Consider the following 22323-nt stretch of genomic DNA (forward strand, 5'->3'; position numbering starts at 1 on the left):
AGGGCTTATATCCAATGCAGGTCAGAAATAAAATTCAGTCAGTTTTTTTTTAGAGGGTCCCGTCCCAGGACTGAATGACTGGGGGCTCCAGGGCAGGATCAAGGTGCATTCGCAGAGCTAAGAGGGAAATCTCACATGGTGCATGCAAGCAGTGTGCTTCTCTGTAGCCATCGCCTTATCTTTCATGAGCACTAAATTCACCAAAATAAAGCTGTGAATAGAGGTGGAAATTATTTTGCCTGGAATACTGCACTTTATTATTCTGGTTGAAACATAGCTTCCTAGCTTGAACTTTGAATAATGTGCTGCATAGGGAAAACTATCCCCTCTCATCACCTCAGATCTTACACAAAAGAGCATGTGCAGTAATTAACGTGACAACTTTTTGCTCTCATGTTTAAAGCTTTGAAGCTAAGGGATGGTGAAAGGACAGCTAAAACCAAGTTTTCAACCAGGCAAATCAACTAAATTCTGAAGGGCTTTAAAAAAAGAAAAAAACTTAATGCACATTGTTTTCGAATGGAGATTTCTCCTTCAAGTTGCCTCAGCTGGCTGGTGCCCCATTATGACATGCCTCTCAAACTCATTCACGAGTTGTTCAATAAGACTAAGATCTGATAGCTCAGATGATCAAAGAATTGCAGGTGTTCTCTGTTGAATAAGTATTCCCATTGCAATTATGTGTGGACAGGCATGTAATAAATCATGGTTGTACTTTTTTAATTTTATATATATATATATATATATATATTGTTTTATTACAAACAAATAAAATAAATTGAAGGACTTACTGTATTAAACATTTCGAATATTTAAAAAGTGCAAGACTTTAAGAGCACTTGTAGTGTTCCATTTGTAAATTAACTGTCATATTCCAGTTCTGATATCAGACAGATTGTTATACAACTACCCTTTAAACTCACTGAAGAGAGAAGCAAAAATAATACAATATTTTGTGGTGCAAAAATAATACAATATTTTGTGGTGACACATACAGTTACACTTTTTTTTTTTAAATTTGTAATATTTACATATTTTCTTATTACTCCTATTTTATTTTTAAAACTGAAAATTACTGTTATTACTAGTTACTGTCTTTATCTTACACTGTACAAAAGTAGTAAAGTGCATCAGGTAATGTTACACGTTCTTTATGCAATTACTTTTATTTTGTTAATAACAGTTCCTAAAGAAAGAGATTCTTTAATATATATATATATATATATATATATATATATATATATATATATATATATATATATATATATAGATATATATAGATATACAGCTCTGGAAAAAATTAAGAGACCACTGCAAAATTATCAGTTTTTCTGGTTTTACTATTTATAGGTATGTGTTTGGGTAAAATGAACATTTTTGTTTTATTCTATAAACTACTGACAACATTTCTCCCAAATTCCAAATAAAAATATTGTCATTTAGAGCATTTGTTTGCAGAAAATGACAACTGGTCAAAATAACAAAAAAGATGCAGTGTTGTCAGACCTCGAATAATGCAAAGAAAATAAGTTCATATTCATTTTTAAACAACACAATACTAATGTTTTAACTTAGGAAGAGTTCAGAAATCAATATTTGGTGGAATAACCCTGATTTTCAAGCACAGCTTTCATGCGTCTTGGCATGCTCTCCACCAGTCTTTCACATTGATGTTGGGTGACTTTATGCCACTCCTAGTGCAAAAATACAAGCAGCTCGGCTGTGTTTGATGGCTTGTGACCATCCATCTTCCTCTTGATCACATTCCAGAGGTTTTCAATGGGGTTCAGGTCTGGAGATTGGGCTGGCCATGACAGGGTCTTGATCTGGTGGTCCTCCATCCACACCTTGATTGACCTGGCTGTGTGGCATGGAGCATTGTCCTGCTGGAAAAAACAATCCTCAGAGTTGGGGAACATTGTCAGAGCAGAAGGAAGCAAGTTTTCTTCCAGGACAACCTTGTACTTGGCTTGATTCATGCGTCCTTCACAAAGACAAATCTGCCCGATTCCAGCCTTGCTGAAGCACCCCCAGATGAGTCCAATTTTCAGCTTTGTCCAACACCTGGTTGTCTAATGGTTAGACGGAAACCTGGAAAGGCCTACAAGCCACAGTGTCTCGCACCCACTGTGAAATGTGGTGGAGGATCGGTGATGATCTGGGGGTGCTTCAGCAAGGCTGGAATCGGGCAGATTTGGTATGAATCAAGCCAAGTACAAGGTTGTCCTGGAAGAAAACTTGCTTCCTTCTGCTCTGACAATGTTCCCCAACTCTGAGGATTGGTTTTTCCAGCAGGACAATGCTCCATGCCACACAGCCAGGTCAATCAAGGTGTGGATGGAGGACCACCAGATCAAGACCCTGTCATGGCCAGCCCAATCTCTAGACCTGAACCCCATTGAAAACCTCTGGAATGTGATCAAGAGGAAGATGGATGGTCACAAGCCATCAAACAAAGCTGAGCTGCTTGAATTTTTGCACCAGGATGGCATAAAGTCACCCAACATCAATGTGAAAGACTGGTGGAGAGCATGCCAAGACGCATGAAAGCTGTGCTTGAAAATCAGGGTTATTCCTCCAAATATTGATTTCTGAACTCTTCCTAAGTTAAAACATTAGTATTGTGTTGTTTAAAAATGAATATGAACTTATTTTCTTTGCATTATTCGAGGTCTGACAACACTGCATCTTTTTTGTTATTTTGACCAGTTGTCATTTTCTGCAAATAAATGCTCTAAATGACAATATTTTTATTTGGAATTTGGGAGAAATGTTGTCAGTAGTTTATAGAATAAAACAAAAATGTTCATTTTACCCAAACACATACCTATAAATAGTAAAACCAGAAAAACTGATAATTTTGCAGTGGTCTCTTAATTTTTTCCAGAGCTGTATATATATATATATATTTCTGTCTGTCTCAAACAGCAGTAAGTAAAGCAGCTTGTTGCCTTGAACTTGCTTGGAGGCCTCAGGGTCATTCTTACATTCATTTTTAATGCAGCAACACAGTCAGGATTGGCAGCCGCTTATCTGAACAACTATACCCAGAGAAAAAACCCTATACCCAACACAGCGACCAAGTTTCCTTTTGGGTAGCCTATCTCTAATAATAATCCATAGAGATCTACATCTCATTTCTAAAATAAATATTTTTGGGATATATATTTTTTTTGCTTTCCACATTCCACATAAAACAAAACTCATACTGAAGTGGCTTAAAAGACATTAGGAATATATTTTGTATTTCTCACAATCACAAAGCTGAACCATTTCTTTTGGTGTCTGTTTGATGGTCACACTGTTGCTTTTTCGCAGCTTTCAGGTTCCATGTTTCATTGACCTTTCTGTTAACCATATAGTTTGTTTTGGCAGTCCACTGCACACACCCTCTATTTTTGAGCTTCAGGGAGGTTCTGCTTCATGCCTTGAAATTAGCACTTTTTGTCAGAATTAGTGCAGTTAATTTCTATTTGACCATATGATTTCCTCTAGCTCTTCAAGGAAAATAACTTTTAAAGGTGTGTGTTTATATCTCTTCAACTCAACTGGTGCCTTCATTTCCCAATGAACTGGCTTTCATCTTTGACTATGCTTGTCTATCAAACTTAGAATCATGCTTTCATCATTTCTGGCACAGTCGGAGACTCCTACACACACTCTTGGTAGGAGTCTCCTAAACATACTCTTGGTAGGAGTCTCTTTCACTGCCTTGATCTTATCTAGGGCAGCAGTGTGGAGTAGTGGTTAGGGCTCTGGACTCTTGACTGGAGGGTCGTTGGTTCAATCCCAGGTGGGGGACACTGCTGCTTTACCCCTGAGCAAGGTACTTTACCTAGATTGCTCCAGTAAAAACCCAACTGTATAAATGGGTAATTGTATGTAAAAATAATGTGATAATTTGTAACAATTGTAAGTCACCCTGGATAAGGGCGTCTGCTAAGAAATAAATAATAATAGAGACATCTTTCTACTTGAGTCTTCCTTTTCAACCTAGAAGATCTGCATCTGTCCTGCTCACCTGCACTGGGAAGAATGAATGAAAACAGTACCTTAGCATGTGTTTTATTAAACAATGGCGAATTTGTTTGAAACCGTGCAGATGATTATTTGACCACAAGCTAGGATAGTCTTGTGACCTTGATAACTGTTATCTGATTGGTGCAACCAGATTGCTCTATATCATTCTATCAAAGAGCTATCAGTCTTGAACAGACTACAGCAATAAAAAAAAACATTTCCATACAAAATGTATTTCAATCACCAGTGTATTGAAGCAATAAGGCTGGTTTTCGTTGTACATCTTGAAGTTATTAAGTTTCACTATAAAGCACGTTTCAACAATATATTAATCATTATCAATGTACACAAAACTGTGTTCTGTTATATTTTTATTTAACCTTTTTCATTTTTCTCAACCAGCTTTATGTGGAGGATACATGCACGCTAAAAGTGGAACAGTGCTATCTCCCGGGTTTCCTGATTATTACCCTAACTCGCTAAACTGCACTTGGACCATAGAAGTGTCTCATGGAAAAGGTAAAAAAGAGAATATTCATTACTTGGTATGTGAGTGGAGTGCTTTTGAATTTAAACTAGTTAAAAGGAGGTTTAATACTTAAAATGTGGTTATGCAACATACATATTTAGTATTAATAATGTAGCATTATTTTATGCGTTGAATGAGATTGCATTACAACTGTTCTATAATTCACATCATGAATTTTACATATTTTTCCACATCAAGACATCAGCGTGATTCCAAATCAAGATTTCTTTCTTCTTTAAATTTCCAGGAGTACAGATACTTTTTCACACCTTCCATCTTGAGGATTCTCATGACTATTTACTTATCGCAGAGGATGGAATCTTTACTGAGCCAGTTGCACGGCTTACCGGATCTGTCTTGCCACCATCAATCAAAGCAGGCCTCTTTGGAAATTTTAGTGCACAACTGCGGTTTATTTCTGACTTCTCTATGTCCTATGAAGGATTTAACATAACATTTTCAGGTGGGATAGCTTTTAATCTTTGCTTCAATTTACTACACCTTGTGGTGTCATTATTTTCCCCAATAATAAATACTAATTGATGGATGTTTGTATATATTTATGACTAAATGATGTTTGTCTGGTGGCTATGGAATGTCACCTTGTATATAGATACCTTTCTGTGAATGATAGAATTATCAGTAGCGTAGATTATAGAGCATGAATAGCCATGTAATTAGACTATGCCATGTAATTACCAGTGTTTCCTGCTCATACACAGTAAGTACAATGTAATTACATTGAAATGGTCTTTTGAATGGCAACACCATGGTACAGGCCAGGGGTGCAAATGCTGGCACCAGTAGACAAGTTTATTTATTTTTTTTAATTCCTTAGCAAAGGGAAGTTTAACTGCAGAGTCCAAAACATGTAGCTTGTATCACACACAGACTATTTTATTTAATTACCAGTATTTCCATTCCTGGGGGGCTACCTCTGGGATCAGTCTCCCAAATGTCCCAATATAGTTCACAATTAATGCAAGTAGAGGCGCAACACCATAATAATGGATCATAGATCACATTTCCATTCTTTGGTTGTAGTGAACAGATATAGCTCTTGTCATTAAATACATTAACACATGACTTCAATTAGTTAATTAGTGATTCAATCATTCAAAATTAACAATTCAAATCACCATCATGATGTTTGTAAACAATACTATTAAGTTACAGTAGAAATATACCCCAAAAAATCTTTTGATTCATTAAATCATTCATTACCAAGCACAAGTATCCAATAATGTATTTATCAGGTAGAAAGCAGGTTAAGTCATACTCTTCATTGAGTCCCTCAGGGCTCAGGCTATCCAATGTAAAAATAAGAAAGCTTCACGGCATAACAACACATTTTGTCTATTACCCCCTCTAGTGGGCATCTGATTTTTTTTTCTTTAACCATAATTCTTAACATAGATGCCGTATGTTTAGCTTCCATAAAATGTTTTGCTACTGGGGAATCTGCCCATCTAATCACACTCTTATGCTCAGAAATGCAGGTTTTAACAGGTCTTGTGGTTTCACCAACATACATGTCCACATTAACATTATATCACGTAAACCACATAATCAGAGACACATGTAAAGTAATCCTTAATATAATATTTCCATCCAGAATATGGATGGTGGCAGTAAAATTGGTCGCAAACATGTCTTTGCTGCATACTTTTACCCAATTATCAATTAAATCAGCAAGTCAAAAAAAGTATGTGGGCAATAATAGACTTAACAGGTAAGGATAAATGCATTTTACGGTTTTCAAATATTGTAAAATAATGTTTCGTGTTCGCAAGCCTCTTGATTTTACCGCAAAAGTTAAACATATTTTGTTGATAAAAAATCATCATGGTTTGAATAGATGCATATAATCATGGATTTAAGTTAAAACCAAATTAGTTGTTGCAGCTAATTGTAAATCTAATCTATCAATAAAATTAATCAATAATGTGCACAGCTTTCTTTCTAACTATCGATTGTAGCTCGATTCATGAGCTCTTGTTTTCTTAAAATGCCGAACGTTTGGGCTACTCAGGTCTGCCATCTTTCTTAATATTGCAATTTTGCTCTTAAGCGATAATACATATAAATACGCAGCACACTATTGTGTCTAATGCCGTTTATTACTAAAAACTAAACTTTCTAAACAGCTTAGCATCAATTTTCAAAATGATTTGCACCCCTGGGTACAGGCCATTTCAATGTAATAACATTTTTTTTCACAAGCAGTCAATATGTATGAGCAGAAAACATAGGTTGTCAGTCAGTTAATACCATGTTATTATGTAGGTATGTATGCCCTCAAATCTTAAGGTGTTACAGAACACCCTGAAAAGTTTACACATAATGTGTTACATTACCTTTGCTGTGTCCCCTCGCGGGGTTTTTAAACATGTTGCAGACTGCTGACTCTTTTTTAAAATATTTTATCACACATCACTAGTCAAAAATCAACTGGGCAATAGATTTCTTAAGATTTACTCCAGTAGAAAAAAATATCTTGAAGATCACCCTCCAACAACAATGCTGGTATTTGTTATGAAAAGCAATAAAAGAAGCAGCAAAATAGAAGTTGCGGGCATCTTGTTTTTGAGTCCAGATAAGTGTAGTTTATTGAAGATAAAAGTTCTGAGTTGCAAAATTACAACCAGACATCTTAAAGGTTACATGGTGACAGCAGTTGGCAGGTATCTTCTCATTTTCCAGTTTAAATGTGGTTTCTTGTGACATCATGTTTTTCCTTAAAACCAATCACAAGAGAACACATTTCCAAGTTTTTACAATCCTTACATCAAAAGATTCACATCCTACATGGTCTGTGCATCTAATTTCAAATGCTATCTTGTCCTTCTTCCTTCATTTTCTTAAATCTCTGATGGGAGGAAAGAGAGAGATAGCTTCCTGGAGTTCTTTGAAGTTTCCACCATGAGAGACACCTATTGTGTCAGAGGTGTCACCTCTCTGGTACACCTCTTACAGGAGACAATAGTCATAAAACTGGTTGAGTTCTCATGGAAGTAGCTCTCATAGATCTCCATTTGTCTGTCTTTCCCACGATTAACAAAAAACATTACTTCATTCTATACTAAATCTAAAGTCTAATCAATTTACTTATTTCTAAATAAATGTATTCCTACAGTATTATGTTCCCAAAATACATCCCTCGTTTTAATCAAAGTGCCAGCATTGTTGCAGGAGGAAACATCAACTGGATACACTGCTATGTTTAGAGGAAAATGTGTCTCTTGGTGATTGTTCCTGAGTAAAATATGAAAAAAAAAGTAATCCCCCAGTTCATTTACCTATGATGTGTGAAAAAAAATATTAAAATAATCAGGAATATGTTGAAAAAAAAGTCACTGCAATATGGAAAACATGGGATACTGGCTAATGTGTTTCTTCCAAACGATGAAAGGGGTTCTATAACACTTTCAGTGCTGCCAAATTATCTTAAATGTTTTACAAAATTATCTAACGATCCTAAACCAAAATAGACCTGAATACAAATCCAGAATTATAAGCCAATTAAGCTTTGAAATGGGAAGCTACAACACATTGGGCAATAGGCAATACCGTTTTCAATGGTCTGCCAATATTCAATATCTTTTGTTGTTTTCAGAATATGATCTGGAACCCTGTGACGATCCAGGAGTCCCAGCTTTCAGTAGGAGAATTGGCTTTCAGTTTGGAGTTGGAGATTCTTTGATTTTTTCTTGTCTCCCTGGATACAGACTGGAAGGCAATAACAGGATCACTTGTTTAGGAGGGGGCCGGCGTGTTTGGAGTGCACCTCTGCCAAGGTGTGTGGGTAGGTGGTCACATGCTTTCATTTCATTCAGACAAACTTGGATAGTGCATTGCATACATCAGATAAGAAGTCTTAAGGGTTACGAACATCTTTTTTGGGAGGGCTTGGTGAATTTTGTTCACTGGTCATTGGGCATTTAAACACTGTGAGTGTTTCTTTATTTCATCACAAAGCTTAAATTGATGCAATGCATTGCTGTTTGGATAGGGTAAATGTAAATAGTAGCCTAGTCTGTTGAAAGGGTTAAGATGTGAATCTATGTAGCGTAGTGGTTATGTAGTTGAAGTGGAAGTATGACTAGTTAGGGTTCAAATTTTGTCTTATTAAAGAATAAAATATAACCTTAACCCTCAGTTATGATGGCTCAGAAATACAAAATTAAATGAACCAGTGGTTCAGCACTTTACAAAGAACAAGCATAATATGAATGACCTACAATTCGTAGTTTTAGAAAAAATTAAATTAGACAATGTACAATATAGAAGACTAAAATAAAAAAAAAACTGTTTGTTTTCAAACACACTTTCCCTTGTAAACATACCGAAACGTTGGGAAGTTATCTCTCTCTCTCTCTCTCTCTCTCTCTCTCTCTCTCTCTCTCTCTCTCTCTCTCTCTCTCTCTCTCTCTCTCTATATATATATATATATATATATATATATATATGCACATTAACGTTATGTGTGCAAAAGTATGTATGTTCAATGAAAGTGTCTCATATCAACTAAATTTTGTTACACATAAATACAATATATTTTTTTAAGTTTGCAATATAAACCTTGCGTGGGAATCAAACCCAAGACATGCTTCCAATGCAGATGCCCTAGCTTTCACACCACAAAGTCTCTCCTTCCACTTTACAACATTTGCAAGTAGTATAGCATTAAAGTTTAGTTTTTAACAAGTAACGAAACAAGATTTTGTAAATAATGATTATGTATTATCCTGATTATATTGAAAGCTTTCATCTGATTTTTCAAATTATCATAATAAGCTTGGTCCATTCATTTAGTATATTGTAACGTTTTCTTGTTTAGGAAGTAGTACTCAGGGAGACAGTGTTGAAATCTCAAAATGTTTGTTTTATTTGAAACTACAGAGAATTCCTGTCAGGGGCTGGAATTCACGGCACCAAAATAATAACCCTATGTTTTAGTCTTGGCACTTTCACTGCATATTCTCCGGTCACAGCTCACACTCTCGCTCAGTCACACCCACCGTTTCTCATTCAAGTTCAGCGCTGGACTGTCCCCAGTCCCCAGGCTCATGCACCCCCTTATTTAACCTCCTGTCATTTTCCGCCGCTGTCCGGCTCATCAACCAGTCACATCCATGCTCTACAACCCCCGAAAACAGCAACACACATTCTCATTCACTCACTCCCCCCTTCCCATGCTAAGTAAAGTCATGACCTGTTCCCCTTACAATACATGTAACATAATAATAAAAGACAGACGAGACAAACTGAACAGACAACAAAGCAACAAAGCAATTGTCCGGGTCGTTGCAATAATTTTTTTTTTAATTTGAAAGTAAAAATATATGAAAGCATGACCTTCACTAATATAGAACTGAACAAGAACTGTTGAGTATTTATTTTCGTTTCATACAGTATTACATGCCAGTGTTTTACTTTTACCTAATATATAGGCTGTCCTTCAGCATATAGCTAATTCTCACAAACGAATGTTCCTTTTTGTCCAGTGGGGACCACAAATAGCGTTACTCTCATCAACCAGTATCTCGAGAGAGGAACCGTACTTCCTTGCGCCAGTAGGGACCACAATGAGCGTTGTGGCAAAGTGCCCACCCCTTTGTATTTATTTATGTATGTTTTCATCATTATTATTATTATTATTATTATTATTATTATTATTATTATTATTATTATTATTATTATTGTTGTTGTTGTATTGTATTTTTATGCAGGCGGACAAAGCCGTCCGTCTTATTTATTATTTATGATGATGGCGAAAAGCTGTGCGTTTGTTTTGTTTATTTATTTAAAAACCTCATGCAAACGGTGACCATCTCCCGAGTTAATTCATTGATTAATTGTTGCTAATTGGGAGATGGTCACCTGTATAAAAACCAGCAGCTTTCTGCGCTCAGTGGAGAGAGTCGCGAGACGTCTTTAAATTTAGGAATCCGAAATAACAATTGCTAGACGTGCTGGTTTGTTAACCAGCGCGATACTTGTTAGGGTTAAGGTTTGTTTGTTTGGCCAACGTGCCCTTTTGTTTCTGTCTTTTGTTTTCTTTAAATCTTTAGTTTTATTATTTAATAAACGCGCTGAGCGCCGGTTGTGCTTCCGTTGTGCCCAGCCCTTCTTTGTTTTTGTGTTGCTTCTTCCTGGTCGGTGACATCACTGCAACCACTCTGCCACTGTGTTACACTGACAGGAAACTAACATTTTTCAGAGATCAAGATCAGAATCTCAGAATGATGATGATAATGACTAAAAAAATCTCCAAAATATAAGTCCTGAGAATTCTCAGCTGGCTGATTTCATCTTTCAAAATATTGCTTGTAATTGTGTAGCACTGACAGTAACATAACACACTTGTAAACTGAAGGTTATAGTTTCAAATCCCACGCATGCCAGACCATTTTTTGCAGGCAAATGTTAAATTTTAAAACAGAAATAAATCATTTAATATAAATGATACAGACGTCAAAATAAATGCGTTCCCTCGTATATTTCAATGTTGACAAAACAAGTTAATTGTCGGATTTCCTGTAATATACATATGCGTGGATAAAATCTGCAAAAAAAATAGGTTGGATGAAAAAGGAGGAGAAGGACATTTTTAGCTTACTTTGGCAACTTATTTCTCTTATTACTGTATGACAGGTATTTACTTTTTTTTCTACATTTCACCTAAGAGTGTTGGGAACTACAAATTAAAAGTGAAATGGTGCTTTTGGCTGATTTAGTTTTGCTTCACCAATACCCTGAAAACACGTAAACTATCCTTGCATAGAGAGTCTCTGGCAGTTCTTGCTGATAACCTTGCGCGAAGAAATACCGTTTCTCACAATTTAACCAGGACACCAGTCAAGCTTCCTTCTTTTCTTCAAATGTTATGTGACCTTTATACCAACAGAGTAGACCAGTACTATACCATACTATACTATACAGGAGGCTTGGTGGTCCAGTGGTTAAAGAAATGGGCTTGTTACCAGGAGGTTGCCAGTTCAATCCCAGCTCAGCCACGGACGCACTGTGTGTGACCCTGAGTAAATCACTTAAAGCCGAGGTCCTATTGTAAGTGACTGCTACAGCAGTTATTGATGTATAGTTCATCACCCCCAAGTCTCTATAAGCCGCTTTGGATAAAAGCGTCTGCTAAATGACTAAATAATAGTACCTTAGTTTATTGTCTCAGCCAAAAGACAAATCCAATCCAACCACACAGCACCTCCAAACACATCTTTTTTATTAATGGTAGGAACTGAACATTTATTACTCTTCATTATATTCGTTATTGAATTGAAATGGTAACATTGCTTATATTTTAGTCAGTGAATGTATTTTGGATTATTTCTTTATGCATTTTAATTGGCAGTTTCTGACATTTGGGTGTGTTGTTGCGTCTGGTGGTCCTCAGGACTGTTTAGGGCCACACATGCGGCCCTTTCATTCATTTCAGTTGCTCACCATTGCGCTAGACATTAATAATACATGGACAGATAATACAGGATTTGAATAGCATCTGCATAGTCTAAACAAAAGTACAGTAGACCTCTTGCTTATCCAAACCCCAGTAATCCGAACCGAACCATTGTGTCATAATGGATTGCATGTTGATCACAGCTGTAGAAACCTCAATGAAATGCAAGTGTTGTCAACATAAAACTAAGACTGGACAAGGCAATTGTAGTATGGTATAGATTACGCCGAATAAATCATGAATAGAAATTGTGTACAGTCCCAACTTGTTTGGATTAGCGACAGTCTTCTGTACAGTACATACAGTAAAATAAGTTAAGAACCAAAACATATTCAATAGAAGAATAAGGACACCAGTTAAAGTGTTGCCTACTTTATGCTAATATGCTAATATAAGGTAAATCAAATGGATTTAAAAATGTGTTATCACACATCTGTACATATTCCTGCAATAATATTAATATTTATTTCTTAGCAGATGCCCTTATCCAGGGCAACTTACAATTACCCATTTATACAGCTGGGTTTTTACTGGAGCAATCTAGGTAAAGTAGCTTGCTCAAGGGTACAGCAGCAGTGTCCTCCACCTGGGATTGAACCCACAACCCTCTGGTCACGAGTCCAAAGCCCTAACCACTACTCCACACTGCTGCCCAAATAGTACTAATACAAATACAAATATTGAAACAATTGTAATTACAGTGCTCCCCCCTTTATAACGCTGTAGTTGGGAGCTATAGTTAAGAGACTGCGCTGTTTGTGTTCTGCCTTATAACAAGAATGTAATGGCATTATGGGGCAAATGGAAACCATGACCGTACCGCCTTATAACCTGTTCCACAGTATAAAGGGAGAGTACTGTATATTGAAAAAGATATTGCAGAAATACATACAACAAAGTAGGAAACTAGGGAAAGTAATGCAGTGTGTTTTAAACCCTATAGTCTGTTCAGAAACACATTAAGGATTATTACATTAAAAAATTGCTTTGTCTAGATTTTTGATTTACTCTGTAATCCTCTATATACACTATCATGAAGGCAACGATCATGACATTAAAGTGTTTTTACAAGGGAGGTTATCTTTGAGTCACATTAAATGGTTTGCAAAATTGGTTTTATGTCATTTCTATAAATGCATATGCCATAAAAGGTCCAGGGACAAAGCGTCAGCTCTGATCTTATCCATTCTCTGTTCCAATGTTAAATAAATTGGGATTTTTAATGAAAACATTAAATTTCTTGAAGTTCTACCAGCCTTTAGTAATATTTTATAATTCTTGTCAAATCCAATTATTCTGTAACTACTACAGAAATATTGCAGATATAGCTACATGAAAGTGCCACAGCATGTTACTTGGATGAGTCACCATTACAAAGCATTAAACATTATACCTCAAGTCATATTTATTCTGAATGTTGTTTATTAGCTTTCAGCCCCTGGCAAATAATGTGCAGTCTTTTACAGGTAGGTGGAATGGAGAATCAACAGAAACTAAGTCAACTTTAATGCTTGTCAGACTTCAACAGATTTAAATAACTATGCTGTAGACCAGTGGTTTTCAACCTTAAAAAAAAAAAAAAAAAATTACAATTTTCTCTCTACTGAATGGTACCAGTTTTAATAAAAGGTAGAATAATCTGATTAACAGATCAATTTCCCCCTGTTTATTTAATATAGAATGTATGTCACAAGAGTTTGGGACTGACAAACTGCTGGTTTTGGTCAGACTACCAAACAGTAATTCTTAAAACTTTTAATTTCAAGTCTTTGAATGCACAGAATTAAAAGACAGTATTTGGGAATCTCTTTGGAAACACACATATTGCTTTCTATTAGGCAAAGTTATTATAAATAATACAAAATAGCCTGCACTGCACAGCTATGGCCAAAAGTTTTGCATCAACTAGAATTTTAGGATTGACATAATTTAGATATTTTATTTAACATCATGTAATAAAAAAATAAAATAAAATAACTACAAAATGATATCGCTGGAAGCCACAATAGTAGTACAGTATTTTATGTTAGTTTTCGGAATGTCACATTTTTCAATTTTTGTCAGTTTTTTGTTAAGTACATGAAAAACTATAAAGCAGTATGCAATTCAATGCGTTAACGTACCATTATTCAGCAGGTTTCATTCAACTTTATGAAGCAAAATGAGTTCATTCTATAGGGTGATGCAAAGCTTTTGACCACAGCTGTAAATATTATCATGTTACCATTTACTTCCCATCTCAGCATAATTATGAGTGCCATTTAAAATGTTTAGCATTAACATGAAAGCATTAACCTCAAGAAAAAACTATAATAACTAACAATGATAAACTTTTTATTAAAGCCAACATAAAAATTATCCAAAGGGACTCGGTGTAACTTTCCGTGGCTTTGCACTTTCTGTAGACTTTGGTGTGTTCTTCCTTCATTTTTCTTTTGCAAGTAAGAAATGTATACATTTTTGACTCAAAAAATGACACTCAGAATAATTTGGATGTACAGTACTCTACCAAACACCGAAAACAAATTCAACCAGCCGCCACTGCTGTTACAAAAATAAAGCCATGCCTAAAAATGAAAACTGTCAAAGTATGAGTATTGTGATTATTATTGTGCTTCTCTGATTAGTATTCAGCAATGAGTTGAAAACTACAAAGTTCATGAGCAATCGAAATCTTCTGACAATCAAAATTAAATAACAAATTTTACGAAGGTTAATTTCTTTGCTGATGTTGGCTGTTTATTTTTTTGAGTCAACAGTATAGGCTGACATGGATCAGGGTGTAATAAGATTAAACCGTATTCCTTTTCTGATCAAATTAAATGTTGTTACTTCTTAAATACTGTTTAATCTTCCTTAATATAAGCATAATCATGTAAAATGCACAGAGAAACCTTCAGATTGTCAGGAAACACTTTCTCATTATCATTGATTGGTACTGAAAAACTGCATAGAAAAGGCAGGAAATGTCATCATACAATTAACGCATTTTTAACAGGTTCCTTTCTGTTTTAAGTGGTATCTGTCGGCTTAAGACATGTTTAAAGGAAATTTGGAAATAAAACTATTTGGAGAAACTTAAAGGGATCAACCCACCCCCAGCCGCCCAGTAATTTGAGCCCTGACATTTGCCACTTTTGTTGAAGGAAAAACATGTTTCTATCAATGTGTTGTTTTTCTTCTATTAAACTAATAAATGTGATAAAGTAAAATACTTATAAAATACCTTTTCATAGCTATCACATGTATGCAACAGATTGTCTCTTAAACATTGTCTCAATTTTTTTCTTAAACTTTCCAGGGTAAAATATACTTCTTCTATAACACATTTAACACAGAAATAAAAACAAGGGGTCACCAAATTAAAAAGAGACGTATCCTGCCTCAAAGGCAGCTTATTTAGATTTTTTTTTTAAAAGAAAGGTAAAATGAAACGAGGACGTGATTCTTCTTTTGTAATTGTTTTAAACTATTTGTATCATATACAATAAGCAACTATCAATTTACATTTGTTTAAATAAATAAATTGGCACCTAGTGACCTGAAATGTGAAAACAGCTATTTATTCGTTAACATAAAGGGTTACCTGTGGTGAACTGAAAGTGAATATATACTTATTTCAATAGAACAATGTTCCCAAATACATTTGTCATATTCTACAGCCCCTCCTATTGTTTTGATGGGATATTTTGGCTCTGTCTACACTATGCCTTTAAAACGTATTAGTTGCCTTTAAACTGGCTTAAAAGTGCTAAATGCGGTTTGCGTCTATACTACACAGCTTTTAATTTTTAAAAAAGCATTTCTCATGTTTTTTTCACTCTCTAAACTTTTTGCGAGATGCTGTAACCCAATACCTCATCAAAGAACGGGAACGGGGAGAGGCTGTCTACTCCACACGACTAACAAAAATGAACCCCTTCTTAGCAGAAAGGGACATTTATTTGTTTCAGTATTTTAGCTCTTCCAAATGCCTAACAATTCAGGGATATGCAAACATATAGCTCCTTTGTCCAGCCCTGTCCTATTATGAACCCACAAATGTCAGGACCCAAACCCAGTCACAATTAGTCATTCCATTGCTAAAACCTTAAGACATATAAATTAACTAATAACCAAGGGAACCCACTGCCAATTATCAGGACTGTTTTGATCCGGCGCTGTCCAGACTGCAGAACGATAGGTTGCGGATGCAACCCCGGTTCCCTGAAAGAGAAAATAACCATCAAGGTATGGGATATTGCCGTCAGGCAGTAGGGATTGGCTGAGCTTTATAGCAAAGCTGCCGATAGGCCTCTGCGCGAGCTGCCGTGTAAGCCCGCCCCCCTGGGAGCCCACTACACGCAGCGTGCAGAGACTCTCTTCCTCTTTTGCTCTTCAGGCCGTGAAGGCTTCCGGAGCGACCTCGCGGCTTGATGGTTATTTTCTCTTTCAGGGAACCGGGGTTGCATCCGCAACTTTCGTTCCCTTTCAAGTCGAAAATAACCATCACGGTATGGGAACAGTGTACCCAAGCCGTCGCGAGGGAGGATTCTCGGCAGTAGGACAGACTTACGTCATAACGCAACTGCGTAGGCAATACATCTACGCATATGCGGAGCTGCGCCTCAGCGTCTATGCTCGCAATGACACCTGTCCTAAGGTGGAATAGTCAACACCATGTTGTCAACCACTCTATATGTCCACAACCTGAGGCGTCATAGAGTGTAACACAGATGCTCCAAATGACGGAGCAGAGGATTCCAGTACATTCAACCGGTAGAACCTCGTAAAAGTATGCGGTGTAACCCAACTGGCTGCAGCGCAAATGTCAGACACCGGCACCCCTCTAAAGAGGGCCCAGGATGTTGCCATACCCCTAGTGGAATGTGCCTTCAACTGCCCTGGTGACGGAAGGCCCATTGAATCATATGCTAACTTAATAGCATCCACTATCCAATGGGAAAAGCGTTGCTTAGACAACGGCTGACCCAAAGTCTTAGAACCATGGCATATGAACAGCTGTTCTGTTTGCCTCACAGTCCTTGCGCGGTCAATATAACACCTCAATGCCCGCACAGGGCAGAGCATGTGTAACCGCTCTTCCTCTGGGGAAGAAAAAGGAGGAGGATGGAACGCCATCAACTCGACTGGTTGGTTCATATGAAATGGGGATATGACCGTGGGTAAAAAGGCTGGATTTGGACGCATGGAGACCTTAGAACCGTCTCCTGCGAAACGAGTACATGATGAATGCACCGAAAGTGCATGTAACTCGCCCACGCGTTTTGCTAATAGCAAAAACGCAGTCTTCATAGACACGAGCTTCATATCCACACTGTGGAGAGGCTCGAACGGTGCCTTGGTAAGGGCTTCTAAAACCACATCAAGGCTCCATGACGGTAAACTGGTCGTCCTTGGAGGCCGCAAGCATCTTGCGCCTTTCAGGAACTGAGATGCTAGAAAATGGCAACCTGGTGATAACCCGTCAATGCGTACATGGCAAGCCGATATGGCGGCTAAATACACTTTAAGTGGATATAGTTTTGCGCACCCAGATGTCGTTGGTGCATTGTTTCCAGAACTAGAGCTGTGGGACAGTGTAGGGGTGGGTTAACAGCTGCCTGAAGATTTCAGGGCTGTTTCGGCTGCGCTCGTTCGCGAGGGGCCTGGCCAGAGCCACAAGGGCGTGGCCTGCCACCTCCTCTAGGGCGCCACCCTCCGTGCTGCAGTCTTGCAAATGGAGGTTGACCTCGCGCTTAGGCTGGAAGGGCTTATGCGGCCACATCTTCGCCATCTGCTGAGATGCCTCCCGGGCTTTAGCAGAGTGTTGTAGCATCTTCTCAACTGCTGGGCCAAACGTGTGCCCCGGTGTAATAGGAGCATCTAATAATGGGGCCTTGTCAGGCTCTTGAACTCTCACCTGCGAGAGCCAGAGCTGCCTTCTGGCAACTACCAGGGATGCAATACTCCTGCCTTGAGCCCGTGCATTTAGCTGGGCTATCTTGACTAGGAGTTGAGCGACCAACGCCAATTCCGCCCTCAGAGACACCGATAGGTGCTCCGGGAGATCTTTCACCAGCGACGCCTGGTAAACTGAAAGGAGGCTGGCCACGTTGGACAACCGAACTGCCTCTGTAGCCGCTGAATAGCCTTTCTTTAAATGAACCTCCGTGGTCCTGCACTGTCTGTTAGGACATGCAGGGTCTTCAGCTAGACCCGAGAGCGTCTGTGTTCTAACCAGGGCTGCAAAGGCAGCATCAACTGATGGGAAGGACGCCAGTCCAGGCTCACTCGCTCCCTGCATGGCGAACGCGGAAGCCTTCCGCGAAGTTGCCGGTGAAGAAGCTGGGGCCCCCCAGGTGGACTGTACCTCCTTAATAAAATCAGGGAAGGCTGGGAGCGTCCTGGGCTGTGGAGACCGTACAGACGGCGACTCAAACAGTGACCGCCGAGGTAATTCTACGGCTGGCCACTCAATCCCCAGGTGGCGAGTTGCTCGCTCCACCAGTGACCACAAGGGATCATTGGTGTCCAGCACCTCCAACTCAGTGTCTTGCTCTGAGTGCTGGGAGGTTAGTTCAGCTTCCACACTGTCCTCCTCAAGGAGAGGCTCCCTTTCTGAAGCATCCCTTGAGATGGCATCTACGTCCCACACCCCTTGGGGTTGTTGGACGACCGGGGCGGCCAGAGGCTGTGGCGGAAACGCCGGCTGATTGGCATTTGGCCCGACCTGTGCGTCAGTGGCTCGTGGTGCCATGTTTGTCAAAGACATGAGCAGCGATTGCTGGCCCATCATCACGTCCATAAACTGGGACATATTTGACGTGAGCTCTGCCACACCTGACTTGTCCCTATAACGCCTGTCCCGACGAGGGGAACGGGAGCGTCCCCTATGGCGGACAGACAGGGTGTAAGACGACTCCGAGGAGGGGGAGTGGCTCCCAACCGCATTCCTCGCCCTCTGGCGAAGAGTGCGCGGCTGAAAATTAGCGCACAATGCGCAAAATGATCTGTCTGCCAAGGCAGACGCGGCGTGCTCTGGTCCCAGGCATGCCACACAGCCTCATGCGGGTCGTTCGCCGGCAATTTTGCCTCGCAGGTGACGCAACAGTGGAACCCAGACATTCTTAGACACCCCGATCGCCGAAACGTTGCGTGTCGATGGGTTGCGTCGAGCGCCGAAGCGTCGAAACTACAAGTGAGCGTCGAGGTGCGTGCACTGAGCGTCGAAGCGTCGATGCACCGAGCGTCGAACGCCGAAGCGTCGAGCGTCGAGGTGCGTGCGCCGAGCGTCGATGCGCCGAGCGTCGAGGTGCGTGCACCGAGCGTCGAGGCGTTGATGCACCGAGCGTTGAAGCGTCGAGCGTCGAGGTGCGTGCGCCGAGCGTCAATGCGTCGAGGTGCGTGCACCGAGCGTCGGGGCGTCGATGCGCCGAGCGTCGAGGCGTCGATGCGTCGAGGTGCGTGCACCGAGCGTCGAGCACCGAAGTGCGTGCACCGAGCCCCAAGTGCCGAGGCACTAAACACAAAGCGCCGAAGCGCTACACCAAAGCGCCAAGGCGCTGACACCGAAAAGCGCTGGAGCACGTGTACTGAGCGTGAAGACGCTATGCACTAGACGCCGAAACGTCAGCTGACCCGCAGAGCGGAGACGCTAAGTGCTAGTACAGTGTCTCAGTCTAAAAGACAATGGTGTTGTGCTATACTTACCTGTTGTTAAAAGGGGCAACTGAAAATGTGCAGTTGGCGGTAGTCTTCCTAGTATATTGTATGGGAAAAAAATCTTTTTTTAATTTTTTTTTTAATTTATTTATTTTTAATTTTTATTTTAGAGGAACTAAAGCCGCACTAAAGTGCAGATTATATTTGTAGTGTAGCTACAGTCGTACAGCAACCACGCGGTGTGATGTTACAATCCACGGGTGGTTTTATTGGAGTGGCTGCTAGCAGCAGGCTGCACTCCGGGTCTAGCAGAGGCTAGACCGAGGCTGCAAAAAAATTGCGTGGCCTAGCCAGGCGCGCAACATGTCCTCTAAACTCTATTCTATACCTACGGGGAGAATAGACAATACCAAAAACCCAATAACAAAAAATATTAAACAATATTAATAAAATATTAATATGTGAGAAAGACGGAGAGCCAACGCGGAAAGAACGCAATGCCGAAGCAAAGCGTGAAAGTGAAAACAAAATATAAATATATATATATATATATATATATATATATATATATATATATATATATATATATATATATAATGCTCAGTAGAGCGAACACTGAAATCAACTCAGAGAAGGGGCGGTAGCCAGCTTCTCAAGCTCAAGGCTGACGAGTACAATCAGTGAAGTAAATCTCTCAGAGAGAGAAAACTTACCAGCTCAATGTCCTACATAGGTTGAAAGCAAAAGAGGAAGAGAGTCTCTGCGCGCTGCGTGTAGTGGGCTCCCAGGGGGGCGGGCTTACACGGCAGCTCGCGCAGAGGCCTATCGGCAGCTTTGCTATAAAGCTCAGCCAATCCCTACTGCCTGACGGCAATATCCCATAACTTGATGGTTATTTTCGACTTGAAAGGGAACTAGTTCCAGTTAATCTGCTCCATACCATATAAGGGGTGTCCCCACTATCTCACACACACATGTGCCTGAATAAAAGTATACCCAGCAGAAATATTATTAGTTCGTTTTTGGATTGGAAAGGAACTCAGTTTGTTTAGGGGAGGGGGGTTTACAAGATTAAAGCAAGCCTTTAAGACAGATCCTTTCTCAAGTGAAGGCTTCAATATATATTGCGGATTAGACTGTGGAGCCTTCAAAGGTGGCAAATCCAAATTCCCAAAGAATCATCAATTGTTGAGAGAAAAGGTGGTGTAAAAAATGCGGTGACCATGTTTTCAACCTTATATCGCAAAAGCACAAGTTGTAGCAGAAATGAGGGAAGGAGTTATTGTGTTTTTGTTTTTTGTTTTTTTTTAAATAAAATCCTTCCCAATAATAAATAATTTGTAAGTGTTACTCTGCTACAAAAATAAAGAAAACACAACAGAGAAGGTACTTTATTTTACCTTATAGTACAATGTTTTCCTAGTGGATAAATACAAACAATTAAACCTCACATGAGACGTAACCATGAACTGAGGAATTATGATTTTTTCTAAGTAACTTGAGTGGCAAAAAAGAACAATAAACTTTGTCACGTTGTCAGTGTTCTCATAGAATTGGAAACATTAAAAACTATAATTTCTGCAAGCAGCAACTGCAGGATGATTGCAATGTTGTAATATTTAGATATGTAAAGTAAATAACTAAACACCATTTAAACAGTACATGCAGGACCTGAGATTCCATGGAGATATAAAAATATAAAAATGTGGTTATCATCAGAGCTCTGGGAACACAGACATACAGAGATACAACAGAACTGTAACCATTGTGTGGTTTGGCAATAACTCCTTCCCTTTCCAACTTCTACCACTGCAACAGCATCTCCATCTGGGGAGCAGGTGAAACTTTCCAAGCTGCCATGAAGGCTTGGCTGTGTCGTGCCTTACCCCCTAGAGGGTGACTCTAGATGGAGGGCAGAAACCACTCAAGTACAAAAGTACTCAAGCGCAATCATATCTTTTCGCACACTTTGCTCCTGTCCAGTAAATAAACCCATCAAAGAAATGTAAGGATGAAAATTTAATTTTAGCTCTACATACTCTTATGAGTCTACCAGCTGTACCTACTGGAGTCATTAACTGAAGAACCATTTGTTATGATTTCAAAAGTGCAAATAAAACAATAGTGCACTATTCATCAGTGTACTGGATTTATTCAGCCACTCTACCTGAGTGGAGCACATAGAGTACCCTTGTTAGTGGAGGATTACTTTATTTTCTGCTGCCTGAGGCTTGCTGTCTACAAACGTGAATTAAACCATAGGATACATCTTGAAAGCATAAAAAGTATGATCAGTTGATTTGTATATAGTGGAACAGTGTGATTATTGGATGTATCCCTCTCACAATGACACACAAGTGGTTGTAGCTAACAAAATAATACCATAAATATTACCTGTCATACACTTCCAATGTGAAGTTTATCAAAATAATATATGTTGTAGCAAAAATGTATTTTTGGTCAGCAGTGTTGAAAGATTGCCACTATCTTAATGATTATTTTTTTTTAGATGATTAGTTTGATAGACTTCCAAACCCAGATCTTATGTTACTGACATGTAAAATAGTAAAACCACACCCCAGTTGTGCTGGTGAAATCATTTTTGAATAACATTTTTTTACCCACATTGATGTATATGCTGCATACTGTATAT

The 22323-nt window shown here is 39.0% G+C and overlaps 1 protein-coding gene across 1 annotated transcript in view; it reads left to right on the top strand.

The window, feature by feature from the left end:
- LOC117402922 (CUB and sushi domain-containing protein 1-like) overlaps nucleotides 1-22323 on the top strand; it is a 778430-nt gene that overhangs the window by 597436 nt on the left and 158671 nt on the right. Inside the window, exons 19-21 of the mRNA XM_034004588.3 lie at nucleotides 4423-4539; nucleotides 4797-5012; nucleotides 8166-8354. Coding sequence (XP_033860479.3) covers nucleotides 4423-4539; nucleotides 4797-5012; nucleotides 8166-8354 — 522 coding nt within the window. The remainder of the gene's footprint in view (nucleotides 1-4422; nucleotides 4540-4796; nucleotides 5013-8165; nucleotides 8355-22323) is intronic.

The sequence above is a fragment of the Acipenser ruthenus genome, chromosome 5 (assembly GCF_902713425.1).
Source record: "Acipenser ruthenus chromosome 5, fAciRut3.2 maternal haplotype, whole genome shotgun sequence".
In the NCBI taxonomy this organism is placed as follows: domain Eukaryota; kingdom Metazoa; phylum Chordata; class Actinopteri; order Acipenseriformes; family Acipenseridae; genus Acipenser; species Acipenser ruthenus.